The sequence below is a fragment of the Hypomesus nipponensis genome, chromosome 2 (genome assembly GCF_054491055.1).
Source record: "Hypomesus nipponensis isolate SF chromosome 2, ASM5449105v1, whole genome shotgun sequence".
Lineage (NCBI taxonomy): Eukaryota > Metazoa > Chordata > Actinopteri > Osmeriformes > Osmeridae > Hypomesus > Hypomesus nipponensis.
Genome location: NC_140362.1, coordinates 3,701,342 through 3,722,378, shown reverse-complemented (window position 1 = coordinate 3,722,378; position 21,037 = coordinate 3,701,342). Strand labels below are relative to the sequence as shown.

The 21,037-nt window shown below is 48.0% G+C and overlaps 2 protein-coding genes across 4 annotated transcripts; one reads left to right on the top strand and one right to left on the bottom strand.

Moving 5' to 3' along the window:
* Nucleotides 1-875: 875 nt before the first annotated feature.
* On the bottom strand, nucleotides 876-13,200 carry LOC146300410 (discoidin, CUB and LCCL domain-containing protein 1). Of its 3 annotated transcripts, none has more exons than XM_084702329.1 (15): nucleotides 13,033-13,200; nucleotides 9,763-9,984; nucleotides 8,379-8,516; nucleotides 6,652-6,703; nucleotides 6,493-6,565; nucleotides 5,881-6,014; nucleotides 5,214-5,251; nucleotides 4,870-5,064; nucleotides 4,637-4,749; nucleotides 4,105-4,300; nucleotides 3,821-3,901; nucleotides 3,380-3,473; nucleotides 3,145-3,185; nucleotides 2,942-3,049; nucleotides 876-1,755 (listed from the first exon to the last, which is right to left on the bottom strand). In XM_084702329.1, the coding sequence occupies exons 1-15, from the start codon at nucleotides 13,127-13,129 to the stop codon at nucleotides 1,304-1,306; spliced, it is 2,034 nt and encodes a 677-aa protein (XP_084558455.1). In that variant the 5' UTR covers nucleotides 13,130-13,200; the 3' UTR covers nucleotides 876-1,303. The 3 variants fall into 3 exon arrangements, with proteins under 3 accessions (XP_084558455.1, XP_084558454.1, XP_084558456.1); XM_084702328.1 differs by having other exon boundaries at nucleotides 3,815-3,901; nucleotides 13,033-13,199; XM_084702330.1 differs by having other exon boundaries at nucleotides 3,815-3,901; nucleotides 4,105-4,279; nucleotides 13,033-13,198.
* On the top strand, nucleotides 13,134-20,477 carry LOC146300409 (glucocorticoid modulatory element-binding protein 1-like). Its single transcript, XM_084702331.1, has 10 exons — nucleotides 13,134-14,115; nucleotides 15,596-15,732; nucleotides 16,035-16,093; nucleotides 16,355-16,476; nucleotides 16,635-16,738; nucleotides 17,421-17,575; nucleotides 18,273-18,413; nucleotides 18,714-18,851; nucleotides 19,149-19,271; nucleotides 19,702-20,477. Exons 1-10 carry the CDS (start codon nucleotides 14,062-14,064, stop codon nucleotides 20,394-20,396), a joined length of 1,728 nt encoding a protein of 575 aa, XP_084558457.1. The 5' UTR covers nucleotides 13,134-14,061; the 3' UTR covers nucleotides 20,397-20,477.
* Nucleotides 20,478-21,037: the final 560 nt, after the last annotated feature.

Here is a 21,037-nt window from a genome sequence, read left to right as displayed (position 1 = left end):
CTGAACAACAAACAGCTTTTTCAAATCCTGACTGGATGCTCGCAGGCTTACTTCCAGTGTAAAGCTGTTTAGTAGATTTATTATGAAGTACCGTCATGTTATTACAGCTTGTTGTGCCTTTATTTCTTGGAGGAACAGTATTAATGTAATGTAGAGGCCTGTTTTCTACTGTTTCTGTATACTGTACCACGTATCGCTGTAGTGCAGAACAAAGAGAAGCAATTCCGGTTTCTGTTAAAGGTCCCATGACATGAAAACTTCACTTTAGGAGGTAATTTAACATTAATATGAGTTCCCCAAGCCTGCCTTTGGTCCTCCAGTGGCTAGACATTTTGATAGGTGTAAACCAAGCCCTGGGTGTTCTTCTCCGCCTTTGAGAAATGAAAGCTCAAACGTTCTGATTTGAAAATGTTCCTCTTATGTCGTCATAAGAGGAAAAGTTACCTCCCCTTTTTCTGCTTTGCCCCACCCAGAGAATTTGGCCCGCCAATGAGAAAATGAGCTACGACCGTGCTAGCGTGATATTGTTTTTTCCTTGGGAGACGCTTGCCTCTCTCCTCCTCATAGCATTTAAAGCTACAGACACAGAAATGGCACGTCCTAAGGAAAGCTCATTGTGGGACTGGGCGTAGCGGCTGTAATTCTGAACCAAGGCTGAATTTTGGGAAAGAGACTTCAGATACAGTATTTGAGGACCACTAAGGCCTGAATAAAAGCATCCAAAAACAGCACGCCATGGGACCTTTAAGAAACCTAGTTTTTCTATAGCTTTTATATGCCATCTAGTGGGCAAATGTTATCACAGCAATTACATTTTTATTGTTTGCATCAAGCACAATTCTTAAGTTTAAGAAAGACGTGTAATTGAAACTGAAGATAGAAAAACATAAAAAGTATTTATTTATTTTCATTTTTATATTGTTTCACTTCGGTCCATCCAACATTTCAGTACATATCTAAAAAGTTCTCTGACACACATTTTGTGATTTAATAATAAACTTTTGTCAGTGAGACAACAAGAAGTTGTCCCTGCCTTTTCATTCAATATGTTGTGCTACAGCACCTGAAAATAGCACCTGAAAGTTTATGTTTATAGCCATGTTGGCTCCTAGACTATAATAATCCTACTGCATGGTGGCCCAATGATCCTCCTCTTTCACAGCACCAGTGCAAAGAACTCAGAAAGATTCTGGAACCTGGTTGTCCGGGTTCTGCTGACGGCTGACCTATAAGAGCCCCGTCTGGTACGCAGCCAATCAGAAGGCAGTCTTGAGTGAGTCTGTTTCCCATCAGGCTGCTGTGGTCAAAACGGCTCCTCGTACGTGTGCTGCAGCGAGAGCTCAGAGAGCTGGGGCTCAGAGAGCTGGGGCTCAGCATAGAGCACGCTGTCCTGGCAGGGCCCGCCGGCGTGGAGGGAGGGGGTGCAGTAACCGTTGGGCAGCTGTCTGTGAGAGGGACAGTCATACACAGCTTGGCTTGCCCGAGACGAACCACTAGAGGGAGCCCTCACGTGAAACCCGTGAAGGGAGTTGTGTACGACCCCCTGTGGGGTTGCCAGGTTTGGCTCTGGGGGCTGATCACCGAACGGAGTGGCGTACTCTGGCTCTGGGGGGAGGGGTTCGGTGTACTCGGGCAGCTTGCCAGGGGTGTCGTAGTGGTTGAAGGTGAAGGGCGTAGTGTAGCCCTCCTCGATGCTGGGCCGAAACGTGGAGCCGAGCATCTGTCCCCCAGCCGTCAAATCAGGCTCGGCATAGTCTGAGGAGCGCACGCACAACGACAAGGATGCATTAGGGTCTTTTTCTATATATAGAAACAAATGGGGGGGGGGGGGGGGGGCATTTAGAGTGGCAGGAAATGTCAGGGAGAAAGATAGGGGATGACATGCAGCAAAGGACCCTGGACAGACTGAAACCTTTGCCGCTGCGGTAAGAACTTAGCCTGCATGGTACCCGCACTTATACCATGTGCAGCCACGAGGCACCCTATAAGTGTCTTTCTTTACGTGAAAATATCACCACGCTTGAATCACACCATATAAACTACTCAACAGTCCATGATTCTAATGATGTGAAAATCGTATAGCGCAACAAAAAACACAGGGAGAAGACCCACAGTACATTCTGTGAGAAACCCCTTCACCAATGTGTGGGCTGGGGAAAAAAGCCATTCAAATTCAAGTGTTCCTTTGAATCTTTTTGGGGATGAATCTTGGAACAGTCCTCCCTTCCACGCAGCAGGGCCTCCTATCAGGGCACTGTTGAACTGACTGGACACCAACAAAGCCCTCTCTGGTGACGGGTTTGGAGGGTGAGCAGAGCGAGGCCTCAGCCTCTAGCCCACACCCAATACAGCTGGGCCTCAATGCCTACCCCTTAACCCGCAGGGAGCCTTCGGAGCGGGAGCTATTTTAATTAGGCCGGCTTTAGAGAGAGCTGGGATTGTCTTAGTCACTGACCCTCTGTCCTGGTTATCACTGAACCTCTTAGTGGAGGGCCTCCTCATCTGGGGGGGGTGGGGGGTGGGAAGGGGGGTCGGCAATGAGGGGGGGGGGTGGGGCTGACTGCCCTTTATCAGACTCCAATTAAAGGGTCTCTTTCAGAGCGGTTCTGCGGACCAAAGAAAGGAATGTTTATACTGCAACTGGGCGACGGGCTAAGCCCAGGGGAAGAATGGACGACCCGGGGAGAGAGCTGTTTGCCTGTCAACCGTGGTCGGGGCTCCTAAAACTGGCCAGCCAAGCTGGAGGATGTGAGGGAGAGAGGGATGGAGGAACACAGGCGAGTTTTGGAGTGTGGAGATGTAGCTCCACGGCCCGGGGACTGCAAATAATCTTTCGTGTCTGGCAAACAGCTCAAAGGAAACTCATGAAGACAAGTTGATGAAAAGCTGGGGGTTGCGTGGGGTCTGTCTGTGAGAAGGTGGTGTTTGTGTGAGGTCCTACCGTTGAGAGGGGGGTTCGGGAGAGCGTCATGGACGTTTCGCTCCAGAGGGTAAGAGATGAGCTCTGAGTCAGGGCTGGGCAGGCTCTTCCCCTGTAAACTTGGGCAGCCTACAGTACACACACACACACAGTTAAGTGACTGACAAAACAGCAAAAGGAGAGGAAACAGCAAAGGAAAGTTTGAAAAATACCCCCCAAATTACCTTTGGCTAGAGAGTACTTCTTCATATGTGCTGCTTTTCTTCTGAAAATAGAAAATTAACAAACATATATATACAGATCTATTCTGCCCAAATGACATTAGGATACTATAACTACTATCTATAACTGTAGTAAATCGTCGGCTCCAGGTCAGACTGTATTTACAGTATGTGTGTGGACCAGAGCAGGCTGATGAAGAAGGCAGTATTGCAGAGAGGCACTATAGCTGGACTGTACCTTCTCTTCCACCACACTCCTGCCAACAGACAGCTCACACACAGGATCAACCCCAGGACCACGCCCACAGCCACAATCACTGGCTGACTGGAACCTGCAGGGGCACGAGGGCCAATCAGAATGCTAGACTGGTGTTGGTGCCAAAACACAGTTATAAATATTGAATTCTATCTGGTGTATTAACCAAAAACTAAGCTACAACAATTGCTTCATATGCTACAGCATTACTAGACAAGTATTAAAAGGGCTTCTTCTGACATTCTGAATGGGGACAGGACACAATGCAGCATAGTACAAAAGGTATTTTACCATGCAGTGAATATCAAACCTTTCTTTAGAGATACTGTTCAGTCATCCTGAGAGCAAGTGCTCTTCAGCACATGAGCTCTGTATAACGAAAGTATACGCTGTCCATCAGAGTACAGACACACATACTTTTACCCTTCACGATGACCGGCCCGTCAGTTGGAGCTGGTTGGGGGAGCGACGTGGTCCCTCCAGCCCCTTTCAAGGTCGGGGAGGCTGGAGAGGGAGCAGAGGACACCTCTCAATATCATCCTTATGACCCTCCGACGCACAAACACAGTGAGCTAAAGGCTCGACAACATGTCACGGTAAAGTTTGTGCTTCATGCTAGTCCTTCAGACTCCAAGCTCTTGCCAGGCTAACGGATTAGCCATGCTACACCTGGTCACAGGCTGAGGCTCACTGGGCCAGAGGCTCACCCCCGGCGGAGCGATGCCTGGGAGACGGGCGGGGGACCGGGCAGCCCAGGACCTGGACGCGGGTCGAGGCACGCCTGTGCCAGCTGCTGGGTTGCAGCCGGAGATACCGGGCCACCACTGGAGGAAACAGGCTGTTGAGCACGCTCAGATGACCGTCCGCGTGAGCCTCGAACACCTGTCGAGCAACGAGGCCATGCTAATCGTTAACAGAATACAGACGGGGGAATCTCCAGGGCAGTGGTTCCCAACCCTGGTCCTCAGGGCGCACTGTCCGGCCTGTTTGAGATGTTTCCCTGCTCCAACACACCTGTTTCAAATGAATGGGTCGTTATCCAGCTCTGCAGAAGCCTGCTTATGACCATTCATTTGGTGTGTCATCAGGTGTGTTGGAGCAGAGAAACAGGCAGGACAGGGTGCCCTGAGGACCAGGGTTGGGAACCACTGCTCTAGGGTGACTGAAATTCACATCCCTGTTCTACTGCCACCTACAGGCTCAGTCTAGTAAATAGGCTGCGACGTGCAAAACCCACACCTTTTTCTCTTTGCTCTGCGTGGCTTTGTAAACCTTCCAGGTCTTTCTGTCTTTGCTGAAAAGGAGAGTGTAGGATTCTATGTAGGAGTCGGGAGAACCGCCGGTTATTATTCCTGAGGAGAGAGAATACCGTCAACATTCTAAAACGCTTTCTCATGCCGTTTGGTAAGTGTGAAAAATAGCTGTCTCTCACCGTCCAAAACAGAAAAGATGATCAGATACTGCTGACTGACCTGTGACAGTGCTTCTCTCAGCCAGCTCCAGCTCCAGACAGGGCTCTGGGTCATTGCTGTCTGCTGCCCAGGGTAGGAACCGACCTGCAGAATCCATGTTTCTGGGGGACCAGATAACTCGTTGACCCAAACCATCCACTGTCTCCCAGAACGAAGACGCATTGAAATCAGACACAGTCAGATCATTGTTACACTCTGTTGGAATAAAAAGGAAGCATGGGTCACTTGTTAAGGTATGTGCAACAAAGTAAACAATTGAAATTAAAGATTTGTTTAGATTAGTTAGATTTTTGTGAGTAAAAATTATTCTTAAGAACACCTCAAAGTAATCGTTCAGTGTTTACCTTGGCTGAAGAGCAGTTTCTTCTCAGACAATGACCCCCTGTGGAAACAACCGGGTTTGTGGTCAAACATCTTCACAGTCTGTAAGCAGTCTGTAAGCAGTCTGTAAGCAGACTCCACTGTGTGTAAGCAGTCTGTAAGCAGACTCCACTGTGTTTAAGCAGTCTGTAAGCAGTCTGTAAGCAGACTCCACTGTGTTTAAGCAGTCTGTAAGCAGTCTGTAAGCAGTCTGTAAGTAGTCTGTAAGCAGACTCCACAGTGTGTAAGCAGTCTGTAAGCAGACTCCACAGTGTGTAAGCAGTCTGTAAGCAGTCTGTAAGCAGACTCCACAGTGTGTAAGCAGTCTGTAAGCAGTCTGTAAGCAGACTCCACAGTGTGTAAGCAGTCTGTAAGCAGACTCCACTGTGTTTAAGCAGTCTGTAAGCAGTCTGTAAGCAGTCTGTAAGTAGTCTGTAAGCAGACTCCACAGTGTGTAAGCAGTCTGTAAGCAAACTCCACAGTCTGTAAGCAGTCTGTAAGCAGACTCCCTGCCTCCACAAGGCAGACAGATCCTGACACAGATACTTAGACAATGCCCCCAGTCTTCTAGGTGCCCTGTGTTACTACAGTGCAAAAAAATGATATTCCAACATCTACCAGGTCCTTGTCAATGGTACCAGATCAACGCACATCTTGGAGAGGATTCCATTGGCGAAGGTGCAGTCGTACAGAGTGAGGCTCCTCTCGCGGCTCACAGACACCTGGCCTCCGAGGCTGTCGGACAAGACGCCGGCGTGGACCGCGGCCTTGCACAGCACCGAGGTCTGGGTCCGCAGGGGAGAGCGTGAGGGAGAGAACACACACAGTTTAACCCCCCCCCCCCCCCCCTCAAGTCTGTCCGAGCCATCTCTCTCTTTCCCTTCTGTAGCCCTCTTTACCCCTCTCTCCTCCCCTCCCGTTCCATCCAGAATCCTTCCTCTCCCCCTCTCCAAGCCCCCTCCCTCCCTCCTCTCCCCCTCTCCAAGCCCCCTCCCTCCCTCCTCTCCCACCCTCTGTTCCTCACTCACACACAGTTCAACCTACATCACGATGACGTTACAATTGTCAATATTTCTAGTATAGTTTGAGGGGCAGAAGTTGATGGAGTGTGTGTATGTGTGGTGGGGGGAGTGTTCGGCATCAGATGGAAACCGTATGCGCCCCCGTTGGAACTATTCCCAGAAGCCTTTGCAAGGCCGGTCTGCTCATCACGTCAGCACGGGGTCCTAAACAACCTGGGCTGAACCCATCCTGTGTACTCACGTCTCTGTAACCTTGTCGAGAGTGGCCATGGATGTCTCCCGTGACGTCCCCACACCCGGCGGGGCAGTACACGCTGGAGGACAGGGGACATCACGTCAGAGGCCGCGGGCGCTTCATAAAGAGAGGAGGGGACTGAAGTACCCGCAGCAGTTTACTTACCTGAACTGCGGAGAGGCGAAATGCGATCCTCGCTTCACACACGAAATTAGATCTGGGATTGAAATCAGACAGCGTGAGGGTTTGAGAGTTAAACACATACACACACAAACACACGCAAACACACACAAACACACACAAGCGCACAAGTCCTCTGGTCGGAGAAATGGTGGCCCACTGCGTAGATGTGACTAAGGCTTTAGTTGTTGTGCCTTTCCCTGTCCGCAGAGTAGAGAGGAGGCCCCTTGTGTGATCACATGGAACAGAGAGCAGTTTGTGCGTCTGACTGTGAACTCGGCCCTAGCTTGGGACGTAGTGCAGCAGGGCTTCATAAACAACCCAGTAAACAACAGGAAACTGTAATACATACAGGAACTGTCTGAAATGTTCTAAAAGTGTTCCACACTTCAGCTGACCCCCACAGTTTGGAAACCACAGAGCTCATTTATGTGTGCAGCCGTTTGAAAATAAAAACAAACCCTCACACACCAATAACCCGGGGGGTTAAATCAAACTTGAAAATAAGTGAGCCCCAAGTAACTAAAGGCAGGGAAAAAAAGGCCAAGCTTTTGTCGACCTCTCCAAACGGCAACGCCAACGTTTGTTTCGATCTCGCACCAAAAACCGTACACAGCGCACCGCGCAATGCTACGATACAGCGCTAAGCCCCTGTGGATGTGTGGTTCACCGTGCGTCATGAGACACCCCCCAGATATGTACTGAAGGTTTGAGAGAGTGGGCTGTCGGTTTCATGCTGCTGTGCTGCGGAACCTTAGCTGAAGTGAAGGGAGACAGAGGGAGTGCATAGCTCTCAGCCCACTCAGAGATGCAGTGAGGGGGCCCCAGGCCTCCCTGCATTCAGCCTGGGCGACCGAGTCTGCTCTCCAGGCTGCTGAGCAAACACTGGGGAGGGGAGATAGGGATGGGAGCTGCATTCCAATCAGCACGGACACACACACACACACACACACCCACGTGAACACACGCACACACACAAGTGTGAGCACACACAGGAGCGTGAATTCACACGCACGCTCGCTCACACACACACACACACACGCCCACAAACACACACAAACATACCCACAAACACTTCAGTGTACAACCACAAGAACACTGCAACACATGGAAAACAAACCAAAGTAACATCTGTGTAAACGTGTGGAGGGATAACAGTACTGAGCACGACACTGGAGGCAGCATGATAGATTCCACCTCTGAGCTTAATGCAGCAGGCTGTGAAATAACACCATGTTTACTGTCACTGCGACACCTTCACAACGCTTGTTTATGACTGTATTTGCTGAGCAGAACTCTAAGGATTACACTGTAATGCCAGTAACATGTCAACGAGCCTACAAACAGTCATTAGGACCCCCTATAGTGTTCATCGTTAAACACTGTTTACAACCAGGAGTTGTGAGAACCACTGGCACTCAATTCCACGACAGAACAAAACCAGTAAGATCATTTGCACACTTAAATAAATATACTATAAATGTTATATGTAATGTAATATATCATGTTATAAATGTTTTATATTGAAATACTGTATATATACAAAAGGTATCATCATTCCTCTCGAGAGACTCCTTGAGAGACTTCTTCAAGAGACTACTTGAGAGATTAGGAAGTGAATCAATTGTGTCATCCTTGATTCAGCGTACGGACACATTTGGAGCCGTTGTGATTGATTGTTGCTGAAGTGTTGTTGGGGAGCAGGAGGGTACCTGGGTGCTGATTGGTGGAGTAGGACAGCAGGAAGCCTCTGCCTGAGCGATGAGGACCAGAGTTGAAGACTATCGTCACCTCATTACTGGTCATGCTCACGTTCTTCTCGGTGCCTTCCAGCTTACCACACAGGGGCCCTGGCAAAGATGTTCACACACACACACACACACACATACAGTACCAGTCAAAAGTTTGGACACATTATCCCATTCCAAACCTTTGACTGGTACTTTCGGTGACCGAACACATACACACATATGTAAATATATACAGATATATTAGTACACACACACACACATAGACACGCATGCACATACTGTACACACGCACACAAAAAACATGCAAATATTCTCACACACACACACACTCATAAGCCTAAACAGGCTTGTTCTGCGCACACAAACACCAAAACTTGCCTCTGCAGGACAGAATCAAGTGACAGATTTAGAGAGAGAATCTTGGTAAACACGTAAAACACAAACCACACGCCTCCCCCTTCCTGCTTAAAAAACAGCTCACAGGCCTTAAGGGGGTTTTATTTAACATGCTCGTCTACTGTACTTTCATGTCATGTTTTCTGGTGGCGCTCTGATTAAGAAAGAATCCACAGGACAGCCCAGGTAGAGCCCAGAGGAATGCAGGAGGCAGACTGCAGGCGCTTGCATGTACGGACACATGAACTCCACAGCATCATGAGGTAGGATGAGTGGAATCTGATAATAAAACGGTATAATAAGCGGGGTGACGGAATCGTCCCTGCCTCTACGACCGTCATCCAATACCTCAGAGAGCCGTCACACCCCCGTGCCCGCAAGGTGTGACTGGATACGCCGGCCTGGCAGAGATGCATGCGGTGTAAGTTCACGTGTGCTACTCCTGCAGAGGAACGAACGATGTTAGCTTTTCGCTACTGGCAAAGTAGCTAGCAAGCGAGAGACGAGTTTAAGTGGTGCGCCTCGAGCCAGGGGAAAATATGCAGCAACTGTTCGGTGGTTGAATTTGGTTTGAATGGAGTGATTATCACAGTGGCATAGCCACAACGGGGCCTGGGGGCCACAAGGGGGACCTGGGGGGGCACAAGGGGGACCTGTAGGGGGACCCCCAGATTTTCTGATTTCTTATAATAAAAAATTAAGGAATTATATACAATTATCATCATTATATATATTATATATTCTTAGTATCCCTCTCGTTTTAAGATGGGACCCCCAAAATTAAATTCTGGCTACGCCTTTGGATTATTGAATACCTTTACTCTACAGATAACCTCTACCATCCAACCATTGCGACAACTTATGATGCATTGAAAGTAGTCACAGATACAAATCCCTTTTCAAAGGTAGAAGCAGCTCATTCAGCCAGGTCCCCCCCCCCTCCCCTTACCTATGCTGTGCGTCCCGTCAACAGCAGTGATGGTGAGAGACCCGTTCCTGCAGCCGGGGCTGCGCTCCACGTCAAAGTCCCCAAACAGGAAGCGCAGTGTGTGCCCCTGTGGCACCCGGAGCCTCCAGCTGCACCAGGAGTCCACAGGGTAGGTGCCCGGGTAGTGCTGGGAGGCCAGGGTGCCACTCTCTGTGCCCAGAACCGTGTGCCCACAAGCATTACCTGCACCAGGGGAGACAGCTAGGGTGAATGAACACAGAGATTTTGGTCATTAACTGCAATGAGGAGATTGTTGTTTTCGTTTTATTCCTTTGGCTGCCAGCTTTGTCTAAAGCGACGTACAAATAACAAGCAGAGTTATCACATTCGAGTTTGAGTTGAGTTATAAACTCACACCAGATATTGTATATAAAGTTATGTGCAATCACATGTTGTATATGGTGTCTAAATGGTGCCTCAGTGTCACTGAAGTATGCAACAAAGTAGTTTTGGTATGATTGGAAGCTTGAAGAAGTTGTGCAGTGAATGTTTTTGCTTTGATAGAATATAAAAGCTTAATGATATCAAGTTTACATACACTCAAACATGCAGTAACTTGCTCACACACAAACACACACACACACACACACACACACACACACACATACAGACAGTCTGTTGCCAACAAATCCCAGAGCAGGGTCAGCTGTGTCTGGTGTGTAGGTGTGAGAAGAGAATGACTCCACGACTGGTCATGGATTCCCGGGAGCTTGTCAGCAGCTAAGTTCTCCAGTGCACGTCAGAGCGGGGGGTACTACTGATCATGTTCATTAGACAAGGAGGAGAGTATTTACGCGGATGTTAATAACAGGCCTCTTGCCCAGGAAAGCTTAGTCATCTGGATCTGAGAAGAGTGCACTCAGTGGAGCAAGAGGTGTTTACAGTCCTGAGATCACAACCGCGAGCTGACCCAAAACAACTGAGCTTCGGTACAACTAACCCAAGGCACTCCTGAGAGCTAAGCCTTACCATCTATGTGCAGAACTACGATACCTGACTGAAGTGCCCTTCTCACTGAAGAATAGGGTAAACAGGCGTTTGAAAGGGTCTCTCAAAGGCTGACACAATAACTCAAAGTTGACACCGTCGTACAGAAGCTCAACAGACTTCTAAACTATTTCGCTGTTTTAATTGGGTGGCTGTTTCAAGTAACATGTTGCGTAGCATGACTAAATGCATCATCTATCTGCCTGCGGTTGTCATCGTGAGTAACACTCAAAGTGGAATGGAAAAAACGAATTATTTGAAAGTCGGTGGATTGCCGTTCTTGTTTAGAATGATTCAGGACGCTGTGGGGGTGTTGGGTCGACAGCCTTCCCCGAAGTCGTTGACCCTTACCATTCCGGTTGGAAAAAGGTTCCTACAACTGGGTTTCCATATAAGGTGAGTGACAAATCACCGGGCGACGTTCCTGTCCGCTTCGACATTTCATGAGCAAGCGTCTCCTGTCCTGCTCCAATCGCCTCCTCCGGGCCTCTCTCTCTGACCCCCTCCCAGCCCCGACCCCACCATTGCCGGCCTGCCCCCCCTGCCCCTCACCCGCTTGTCCCCCAGGATTCCCTGGAAATGCCAGAGCGACACGCCGTAGCCGTGGGCAACAGAGCGTGGATCTGTGTCACCATCCGGTCGGACGCCACAAGAGCAGCATTCCTGGTATTGTGGGGGTGGTTTGGAGGTTGGCTGTGTTCCTCCTGGTCTAGCCTGGCCAGGCCTGGGATCACCAACCCCACCATCACCCCACAGGCACTGACCTGGTCTGTCTGACAGCCAGCCAGCAACCCTGTCTTCTCATCCAGGGTCTCTCTCTGAGCCTGGCCCCTTAGCGGGGGCCCTGTGTGAGCTTTGTTCCATGATGAAGACACCCTGCCACTCCAGAGATTAAACTGCAACTCTACACTTCCTGATCTGTCTGGAAGGCTTAAATGTCAGAGGAAAAGAAACCAGCCGCTGAAAACAAACTGGATTTTCTTCCAGCCTGTAAAGGTTTTTCTAGGGAGAAACAGGGTGCTAAGCCTTGGCTTCTCCATGGATTCTTCCGGAAAGAAACTGTAACAAAACTGTATTGAGGCCACCGTCTTCTTGGCAGGTCTTTACAGGCCTGGCATGACAAACAGGATGCTCAGCGGTGTGACCTGTCACTGCCTAACTCTGCCGTGTCAATCACAGCAAGGCAACACTTCTGTGCTGGGACCCGAAGATGTGTTTTTTATTGTAGTCTCCAGCCGTTGCTTCATTGCCAAGTTATTCAATAGTTTAACTATTCACGACTGGGACGTTAGTCACGTTCCTCTTTAAAGACACTCAACGAGGCGCTGAGTTTAACATGTTCTGTGGGAAACTTTGTCGGTGGTGTTTGTGGATGTGGTCACAGTGATTCATATCGACCCCTTGCCCTTGCCTCGTCTGAATTGTGAAACTTTGTGTCAACAACAGCGTGCAGACTGTCGCTGTGGTCTTCCTTCCTGGAAGGGTGGGTGTATGGCTCGACTCTCATCTGTAGGTCAACACAGATGATAGACTGGTATCCTCTGTGGAAAGCTACCGTGACATCACGTTTGACTTTTGAACTCAGTTTGAATCTGGACTGTGTGCTATCGGTGCCTCAGACCTGAGCAACATTTATCTGTGACATTTTTCTCCACCTAACCAAGTATGGTTAATAAACCCTAGATTTGGAGGATGGTTAGATGGTCTAAATTAGTGATGTCAAAGCAATATTAAGGCTTTAAGTGCTTGAACTGTATACAATTACAATTTTCCTCCCAGTCTGTCTTCATTCAGAAATGTTATTTTCACATTGTTAAGTCTCTAGGTAGACACTCCGTAGGGTACAATATGTTTGGTGTTGAACCACAGGTTAAAAAAAAAGAATTGTTAGTTGAAATCTTTAAAAAAAAGTATATTGACTGAAAATGTAGGCTACTGCGGGTCTACAGTCTATCGTTATTCAAAACGATCTGGAATCAACAGAAATATGTTCACAAACCTCGCAGTTTGGTACATGCGCATTAAATTGCACTTATTCATGAAAGGCTCATTAAAATACTGTATATATAACCTACATTTCCACGCATTTTTACATAATAAAATTTACATCATGGTATTAATATGATAACAAAGCTCTTACAATTGATTCAAAACATATTGATTCCAGTGCGTTATACTGAGCATGTTTTTTGATCGATTATTCCACAAATTTAAGGACATAATTAAGTTAGATGTAACTCTTACCCTCTTGACCGTTGACTGTTCTTACACTAATACAGATCCACAAACTGCCTAAAACAAACTTCACAGCATCCCTAATATATTGGGACTGAGCGAACATGATCTCGTAGCGCTCCACAAGGAAGGTAAGGTGCAACTTCTGAGCTGGGAAGCCCGACGTTTTCAGCTCTACACAAGCTACAGTGTTACTTAGCTTAAGATACAGCGTTACTTAGCTTTGGGTACTTGCGATTGGCCATAATCCAATGAAGTTATCGCTCATTGGTCCACCCATATGTCATTTAACTCAACTTTAAGAATTCCTTTCCCATATTAGGGTCGGTTGTACTCGGGTTGTGTTTACGTTTATATCTTTGACTGCAGATCTAAGATCAGTCGGTATCGATTTTCAAGTTTGACTGAGGACCGAGAACACTGGTTCTGGACTTGTTGTTGGTGATTCTCTTAACAATAGAAAACATAAATAATACCTGCCTACATTTTTGGGACTCAGACTAAATGCTTAGACATGATTCGTCAGAGTAGTTTAACTTGACTGTTCTACGTTTCTTTGCGCCTCATTTGTCTTTGCCCTAATAGGCAACCCTGCCCTATAATAACTTTAGAAGACCGCCACCTCCTGGTAAAAATGTGTGCAGCACAGTAATAACCAAGCGTTGAATGCGTGGTGCTGTAGTCTGTTAAATAACGACTGGTCACACATGTTTGCATGTAAAACCAAATAAAAGCATATTGTGGTAAAAACTAAAACACACAAGTAGCCCTCAACGTTATGCACCCCATTAATAGAACGGGGTCCATTCTCCGTGAATTGATTTTAGAGCATTGCAATGTTCTTGAAGCCGAGCATTTTTCTATATCTCTTGTAGAATGTACTGCACTGGCGCTCAAACAAGCCGTGCGCTCTCACAAGAGCAGTTTGACCGATTTACACATCGCGTGCGAACAAACCGCTTCTCGTGACAGCGGGACAGATGCTTCTCAGGCAAATGCTGCCTTCATTGCAGGAAGTGTAACGAAGCAGTACGGCGCATGCTCTGGAAGCTCTCCACAAGCGAAGGATGCGTTATTCTCTCCAGTAAAACCGTAAGTAAAACGCCGAATAATGAGTTTAAATGGTGCATTGTTGTTTTACGTTGATGTCAAGCTGAAGTGTGGAGATTTGTTGATGTTTTCTGTCGCTTCCCCTGGCATGGGTTGCGTGCGCCGTCGCGCTGTTATGTTGGTGGTGGTGTGCGTGCGCTCGCACCAACAGACGTCAGTTTAAGTGAGAAAAGGAGGGAGAGAGAGAGGCACGCAAATGCCTGGAGTTAGTGCTCTGTAGGGCTTCTTGCTTGGCTCAAATGGACGTTTGTCTACCACATCATCCATTCTCAAGTTTAACGATTCATTATCTCAAGTATTTATTTATAGGCTACGTGTCACTATTTTATTTTGTAACTTCATTAGATATAGGTTCAATTAAATTAGGTTCTGTTCTGGATAATGAACATATATATTGTATGAGAGTCGAAGTAACTGAATCTGTTTAATCAGATATATAACTGGTTGCATGCTTTGGAGTAGTTGTCCCTGTAACCCACCTTTCTCCTCAGTCATCCCCTTTTACCTGTTACAACAGCTAGATACAAATCCTTTTCGACGGATTGACCTTTGAAAAGGACTTCTGGACGGACGATGTTATGTTTCGCCCTGTGCTACTCTCTGAAAACAGCCATATGTGAATGATAATAGAAGGATTGCCAATACAGTATGATTGCAGTGTGCACTTACTGTTCTTGTGTGCTTGTACCATACAGTAAGTAGCCTATTGTACAATGCAACCCTTATGGAGTTACTCTGATAGGCTTGATCTTAATATGGATATTAAGATAGGCCTACAAGCTGCATCTCTGGAGAAGGTTTGGAGAAGTTACAAGACCTGACTGTTGATTTGTGTTTAACGCATCACTGTTAAGCCTCTATGCAACAGCGTGGGCAGAACAATGGTACAATGCCATTTGATCAATTTGGAGAAACCTTGTTATGCAAGACCATCAATTATTACTGTTGCTGATCCTAGAATTACTGATTTGGCTACTGATAGTTCATCAGTGGTTGTCAAGTCTGTTGCTTGTGTAAACGATGTCCCTTCAGCTCATTCAGAATGTGTGTATGTTGGGGTCAGATGGCTGAGCGGTTAGGGAGTCGGGCTGTTAATCAGAAGGTTGTTGGTTCAATTCCCGGTTGTGCCACATGACGTTGTGTCCTTGGGCAAGGCACTTCACCCCACTTGCCTCGGGGTAAATGTCCCTGTACTCACTGTAAGTCGCTCTGGATAAGAGCGTCTGCTAAATGTAAATGTATGATTGGATGCTCTTTTGGATTATTGAGAGAAACACATTGTTAATGGTCATAACAACACGTGTTCAACAAGGAGGATGGATTTATCATCTGTCCCTGTGCATGTTAGGACCCACTATGAGGGCTAGCTGACATTGACCTGTGTAAGCTGTGATGCACATCCGTGTGCGTGAGCTTGGCGCCGACAGTAACGTGCGTGCCGCTTTCCCCTCCGGGCCTCCAGGGAGCAGTGATGGCGGGTACTGAGGTCACGGTGACCCCGGGGGGTGTGGTGAGGGTGAAGGAAGAGGAGGAGGAGGGGGAGGCCAGTGACAGTCACAGGAGGAGGGTCATCCTGCACCTGCAGCCCATCCTACAGGGGTAAGAGGTTCACAGACTGGGTCCTGGGTATGGGGAGGGGGGTGGAGGGGGTGGGGGTGGGGGTTCTAACCTGAAACAGTGAACGTAAACATTTGAGTTCTCTTTAGATAGGAAACTCTTTGTGTCTGTCATAATGTAAAAGTATCTGTTTTGAAACGGTTTCCCAATAAACAAAGTAGATATTAAGATATGAAGCAAGGAGAAACTAGAACATTGTTGTATTTGATTTAAAGTGTTTAGTTGGGAGCATATTCGACAGGAGAAATGTTATGTAAAAGGAAGGACATTGTCGCCCCCTGCAGGGGAAAAGAAGACAATGCTGAAACACGCACTACTGTTTTGGCAATAGAGACTCACCATGGTAAGACTTCACTGGCCTCTGAGCAAATGACCTACATTAATGAAACCTATTGTGTTTGTTTGTATTGTAATATATGATGTTGACTATGTGTGCCAACATTACATTTTATTCATTGAGCAGATCCTTTTATCTAAAGCAAGAACATGTAGTGCACTTAGATAGGCCAGCAAAAGATCAAGGGTTAGAAGTGCCGAGTTGTAACAGTGTTCCAGTGGTCAGAGTCAAGGAACGGTCTGTATTTACCATCCTCTCCTCCATCAGAGGATAATGGCACCGATGGAGAGGAGGTAGAGTACGGATATCCCATCACCTGCGGAGACAGCAGGGCCGTCCTCCTCTTCAAGAAGTTTGTTTGCCCCGGGATCAACGTCAGATGTGTGAAGGTAGTTCCAGTAAATGAACGATGGGAGTTCACAAGCAGCGTCACTGTGTTGCAGCAGAGTAGCCACGTTGGAGCCTGTCCAACCCCCTCGAGAAATTTCGATGGATGACGTCCAAACAATTCAGGAATCCTCAATCTCGTTCTGTTCCCCTTCTGCAGTTCAACGACCAGCTGATCAGCCCCAAGCAGTTTGTTCACCTGGCAGGGAAAGCCACGCTGAAGGACTGGAAGCGAGCCATCCGTCTCGGAGGGGTGATGCTCAGGTAGGCCCCGTTCTGGAGCATTCTACCGTCTTTAAGGCTTTGGGTTTTATCAGCAGACCGTCACACGAGGAAGTGGTAACGATGTACACAAAGAAACGTTTTAACGGCCACGTAATTTTTTTTAAATAATTCTAACGCTAGGAGAAAAATATAGTTGAAAATCACCAGTATGTACCTTGGGCTTTGATTGCTGTGACTGCTCTAGGGTCACTGTGTCAGTGGGATACAGTTTTCCAGTGGAGTTTGAAAGCAGTCATTCAAGGGTTGTCAGCGTGCTTGCGGTGGTGGAATCTCATGGCACCCTGTCAGGCTACTGAGTGACACGTCTCTCACCTTGAGCTACGAGTTTCCACTTGTCTGCTTTCCACCCGCCAGTACCCTCTGTTTGTCTGTAGGCTATGTCATATCAGTGGTCTTTCGAAAACAGTTTCCTGATCCAACTCGGCTCGCTGACTGAAGGGGAATTCTTGCGATTGCACACGATGCTACCAGAATGGCAGCAGCTTACTGTGTTTTGAATCTATTTACATGTATTCATTTAGCAGAGGCTTTTATCTCAAACGGCAAACACAGCGCACACAGGAGCTACCTGCACCGTTCTCACAGTGCTGCTGTGGTCAGTTTAAACACACAACACTCCATTTATGATTTTCCATCTCCACGGCTACCGTGCGTCCCACAGGAAAATGATGGACTCCGGCCAGATAGACTTCTACCAGCATGAGACCGTTTGCACCAACACCTGTCGCAGCACCAAGTTTGACCTGCTGACCAACAACCCACGAATCCCCCCTGGGTCAGCCCTGCAGATCGCTCCGTCTTCCTCCCCTCTGCCCGGTGAGCTTCACCCCCTGACCCTGACCTTGACCCCTTTAGGAGTCAGGGGACATACCAGCATAGAGTTACTTATTGTGCAGAGCAGGAATGCTGGCCAGGGACCAGTTGTGTTATTTTGAATGAGATTAAGAGTGGCTTAGAACTGATCCCAGATCTGTAGGCCTGCTCTTGGATACTTAATAAGTAAGTCTTGTTGAAGTAGACCTACTTAAGTGTCCTCTACTTGCTAAGGCTGTTACTTGTATCAAGCTGATGGGATAGCTTCGGGAGAAATGGCAAAACAGAGATAACCCCTAGAAATAAAATTGTATATCCATGGTAGAAATAGGATTTTGGACATTTTGGAAATCTGGAAACTTAAAGTAATAGAACGATTGTCCCTTTTCTGAACAGAGCTGATTTTGATGTGGCAGCTATTTCTTCACAGTTCAATGAGTGCACAGCGAATATGTGAAATATAGAGATAAGACAACCGAAAGAGACCTTGGTAATGCTCTCATAGAAGCTGGAAATCAGACACAATCCCGATAATGGGAAATAGTCTCCCAAGAACTTTTTATGCTGAGTCACAGTTGTAGATAAAGCCAGAATATATTATGACCTGATTATTATGACCTGAATTGAATCAGGGAAATGACGGATCGGATGAGATATGGAGTGTGTTTGGTTATGACTTTGCTGCATCCTGTTGGCCCAGGAGAACGACAGGCCTTGGAGGTGGAGGAGAGCCTGGAGGAAAAGCAATGTACTGTTGTAAACTGGAGCTCTGGACGAGGCCCGCCCAAGAACCCAACAAAAGCCAACGGCCATTTCAAGAGAAGGCGAGTCGAATTCCCTGGTGAGTACGTTTTGTTTTCTCACCCTCTGTGTTTGTATCAATCATTATGTAAAGTCCTCATTGTCACCTCCCTACTAAAAGACACTCTAGGGGCGTTCCGGTAGCTTACTGGACAAATAATGCCAAACCAGGGGCCTGGGTTCAAATCCAACTGAGGCCATTTCCTGCATGTCTTCCCCCCTCTCTCTCTTCCTGCTTTCCTGTCTCTTTTCAACTACACCAAAGTATAGCTGCAAAAAAGCCCAGAACATATCTGAACTAAAAGATTCTAACCACAATATCACTTTTGACCTTCTCTAGACGAGACCCTGGGGTTTTGGAAGGGCGTGGCAGATATAGGCCTGATGGGGGATGTTCTGTCCAGCATTCGCACAGAGCTGTTGGCCACGCTCAGAGGAGTGGAGCTCCGCAGCGACGAGGCCACCCTGCTGGAGGCTGGTGAGCCCTCCCAGCTGCCAAGACGGGGGAGACCATGAGAAACATCACTGAGTGGGAAAAGCTGTTATACGTCGACCGGATGTGTTCGAATCTCATCCTTGAATAAATATCCGCATTGAAGACCTTCAGAACTCTATTAGAGATCGTCTATTTCAGGGAAAAACATGCCATGCATGTCGTACTGCATACAAATGAATGTAGTCAGTACATAGAAAGGTTTTAAATGTTACGTTGCGTAGTTTCCTTGGCTTTTTTCGTTTTCACCCACTCACTGTACTTCCTGTTTTGGTTTTTCAGATGGCCAGGTGCTGAACTCTCTGTGTGAGATGTTTGGTCTGCTGGACACAGTTAGGAAAGCTCTTGATCAGAGGCGTAGCCAGACCGATGAACATCAGCAGCTGGCTCACAACCCACTATACGGTGAGAGGACAGGAACAGGTAGAAGGTAGACATCCGGTAGAACATACCAGAACCAGGAACGTGTATTGCCAAGTCACGTAGACACAAGTAGACATTCCCTCAGTAATGGCTTCACTACCACATCTGTCAGGCAGACTGTGTTTACTTTTGTTAGCCTCTTACTTTGATTGTGATAGTGCAGGGGTATAGTGTGGCCATTTTGGGGCACTGTAGTTAGGTCTATAAACAGCAAATGTTTACTCCTCGACAGGTCTGCAAAAGCCTTCGGTAAAATAAACGGATTTATTAACTTTTGAGAACGTCTTCTGCACCACTAGGAACAGCGTATTGGTCCAATTATAATACTAGTACATAAGAAACCCATTTAAGTCATGTGATGGTGGGAAAATCTCTGACCATCCCTGCTGCATTTTCTCTATCTTACCCCCAGGGCTGGAAAACAGGTTTGAGGACCAGAGAAGACAGAGTCAGGATGAACTTCATCCACTCCACGCAGGGAGCTCCTTCAGGCCTGCATCCTCCAAGCGCCCGTGTCTACACCGAAACACATCATCCACCACCCAGACAAGGATCCAGACCATCCTATCCCCCATCACCACTTCCCCGATGGGCCAGATTGTCTCTGTCGCTGGCCTACCTGTAGCCACCCTTGCCCAGCTCCCCACTGGCTCTCAGCACTTTACCCACCACGCCATCTCCCTAGCCAGCCAGCAGGGCAGGGAGGGAACCTTCCATGCAGGCCTCAGAGGGACTCTGTTTAGCCCAGCCACAGAGTCAGGCGTGGGGGTCCTCAGTCAGCCGGAGAGCAAGGAGAAGGAGCAGCACAGGGGGACGAATAAGGACAGGTCCCGGATAAAGGCTGACAGCATCCGGGGAACTGTCGTGGCGCGGAGGAAGGACTCTCACCTCAGGAGAGAGGGACAGAGGGGGGCCGAGGACAGAGGAGCCGGGGACAGAGGAGCCGAGGACAGAGGAGCCGAGGACAGAGGAGCCGAGGACAGAGGAGCCGAGGACAGAGGAGCCGAGGACAGAGGAGCCGAGGACAAGATGTTGAGAGGAGGGTCGTGTGATTTGGAGGTTGTGCTCGTTGAGGAAGAGCCAACAAAAGAACGTGACGTCAAGTGAGAGGACCGAATCACTGAGATATGTGGCAGAGGGGTGGAGAGAGGCAGAGAGGTGGAGAGAGGCAGAGGGGTGGAGAGAGGCAGAGGGGTGGAGAGAGGCAGAGGGGTGGAGAGAGGCAGAGGGGTGGAGAGAGGCAGAGGGGTGGAGAGAGGCAGAGGGGTGGAGAGAGGCAGAGGGGTGGAGAGAGGGAGAGGGGTGGAGAGAGGCAGAGGGGTGGAGAGAGGGAGAGGGGTGGAGAGAGGCAGAGGGGTGGAGAGAGGCAGAGGGGTGGAGAGAGGCAGAGGGGTGGAGAGAGGCAGAGGGGTGGAGAGAGGGAGAGGGGCGGGAAGGAGAGAGAGAGGGAGAGGGGTGGAGAGAGGGAGAGAGGGGGGAGGTAGAGAGGGAGAGGGAAAGAAACAGAGAGGGAAATTGAAACTGCTCTCTACTGCGTAATTGCATAATATTAATATTTCTCAGACTGATTTACTACAACCTTGAAGATCAAAGCCATTCAGACATTTTGCAGTTCACTACGGTGTGTCGCCTGAACAATTGCAGTAGAGCTGTTCTATCTAATGTAAGATTTGAAATTAAACCTGCTGGCTGTTTTTGTATTTTATTTGTGTCAGTCTGAGTTCTGTTATAACAGGTAAATTGGAAGA

What these genes read in the sequence shown, in the direction of transcription:
- LOC146300410 (XM_084702328.1), bottom strand. Translation starts at nt 13,129, where the DNA reads ATGTTCGCTCAGTCCCAATATATTAGGGATGCTGTGAAGTTTGTTTTA. An exon ending in CGCAGAGCAAAGAGAAAAAG is followed by an intron (nt 4,301 to 4,636) that starts GTGTGGGTTTTG and finishes GTTAACGATTAG; the next exon opens with CATGGCCTCGTTGCTCGACA. An exon ending in GAAGTACTCTCTAGCCAAAG is followed by an intron (nt 3,050 to 3,144) that starts GTAATTTGGGGG and finishes TGTGTACTGTAG; the next exon opens with GCTGCCCAAGTTTACAGGGG.
- LOC146300409 (XM_084702331.1), top strand. Translation starts at nt 14,062, where the DNA reads ATGCTCTGGAAGCTCTCCACAAGCGAAGGATGCGTTATTCTCTCCAGT. An exon ending in GGCAATAGAGACTCACCATG is followed by an intron (nt 16,094 to 16,354) that starts GTAAGACTTCAC and finishes CTCCTCCATCAG; the next exon opens with AGGATAATGGCACCGATGGA. An exon ending in TCAACGTCAGATGTGTGAAG is followed by an intron (nt 16,477 to 16,634) that starts GTAGTTCCAGTA and finishes CCCCTTCTGCAG; the next exon opens with TTCAACGACCAGCTGATCAG.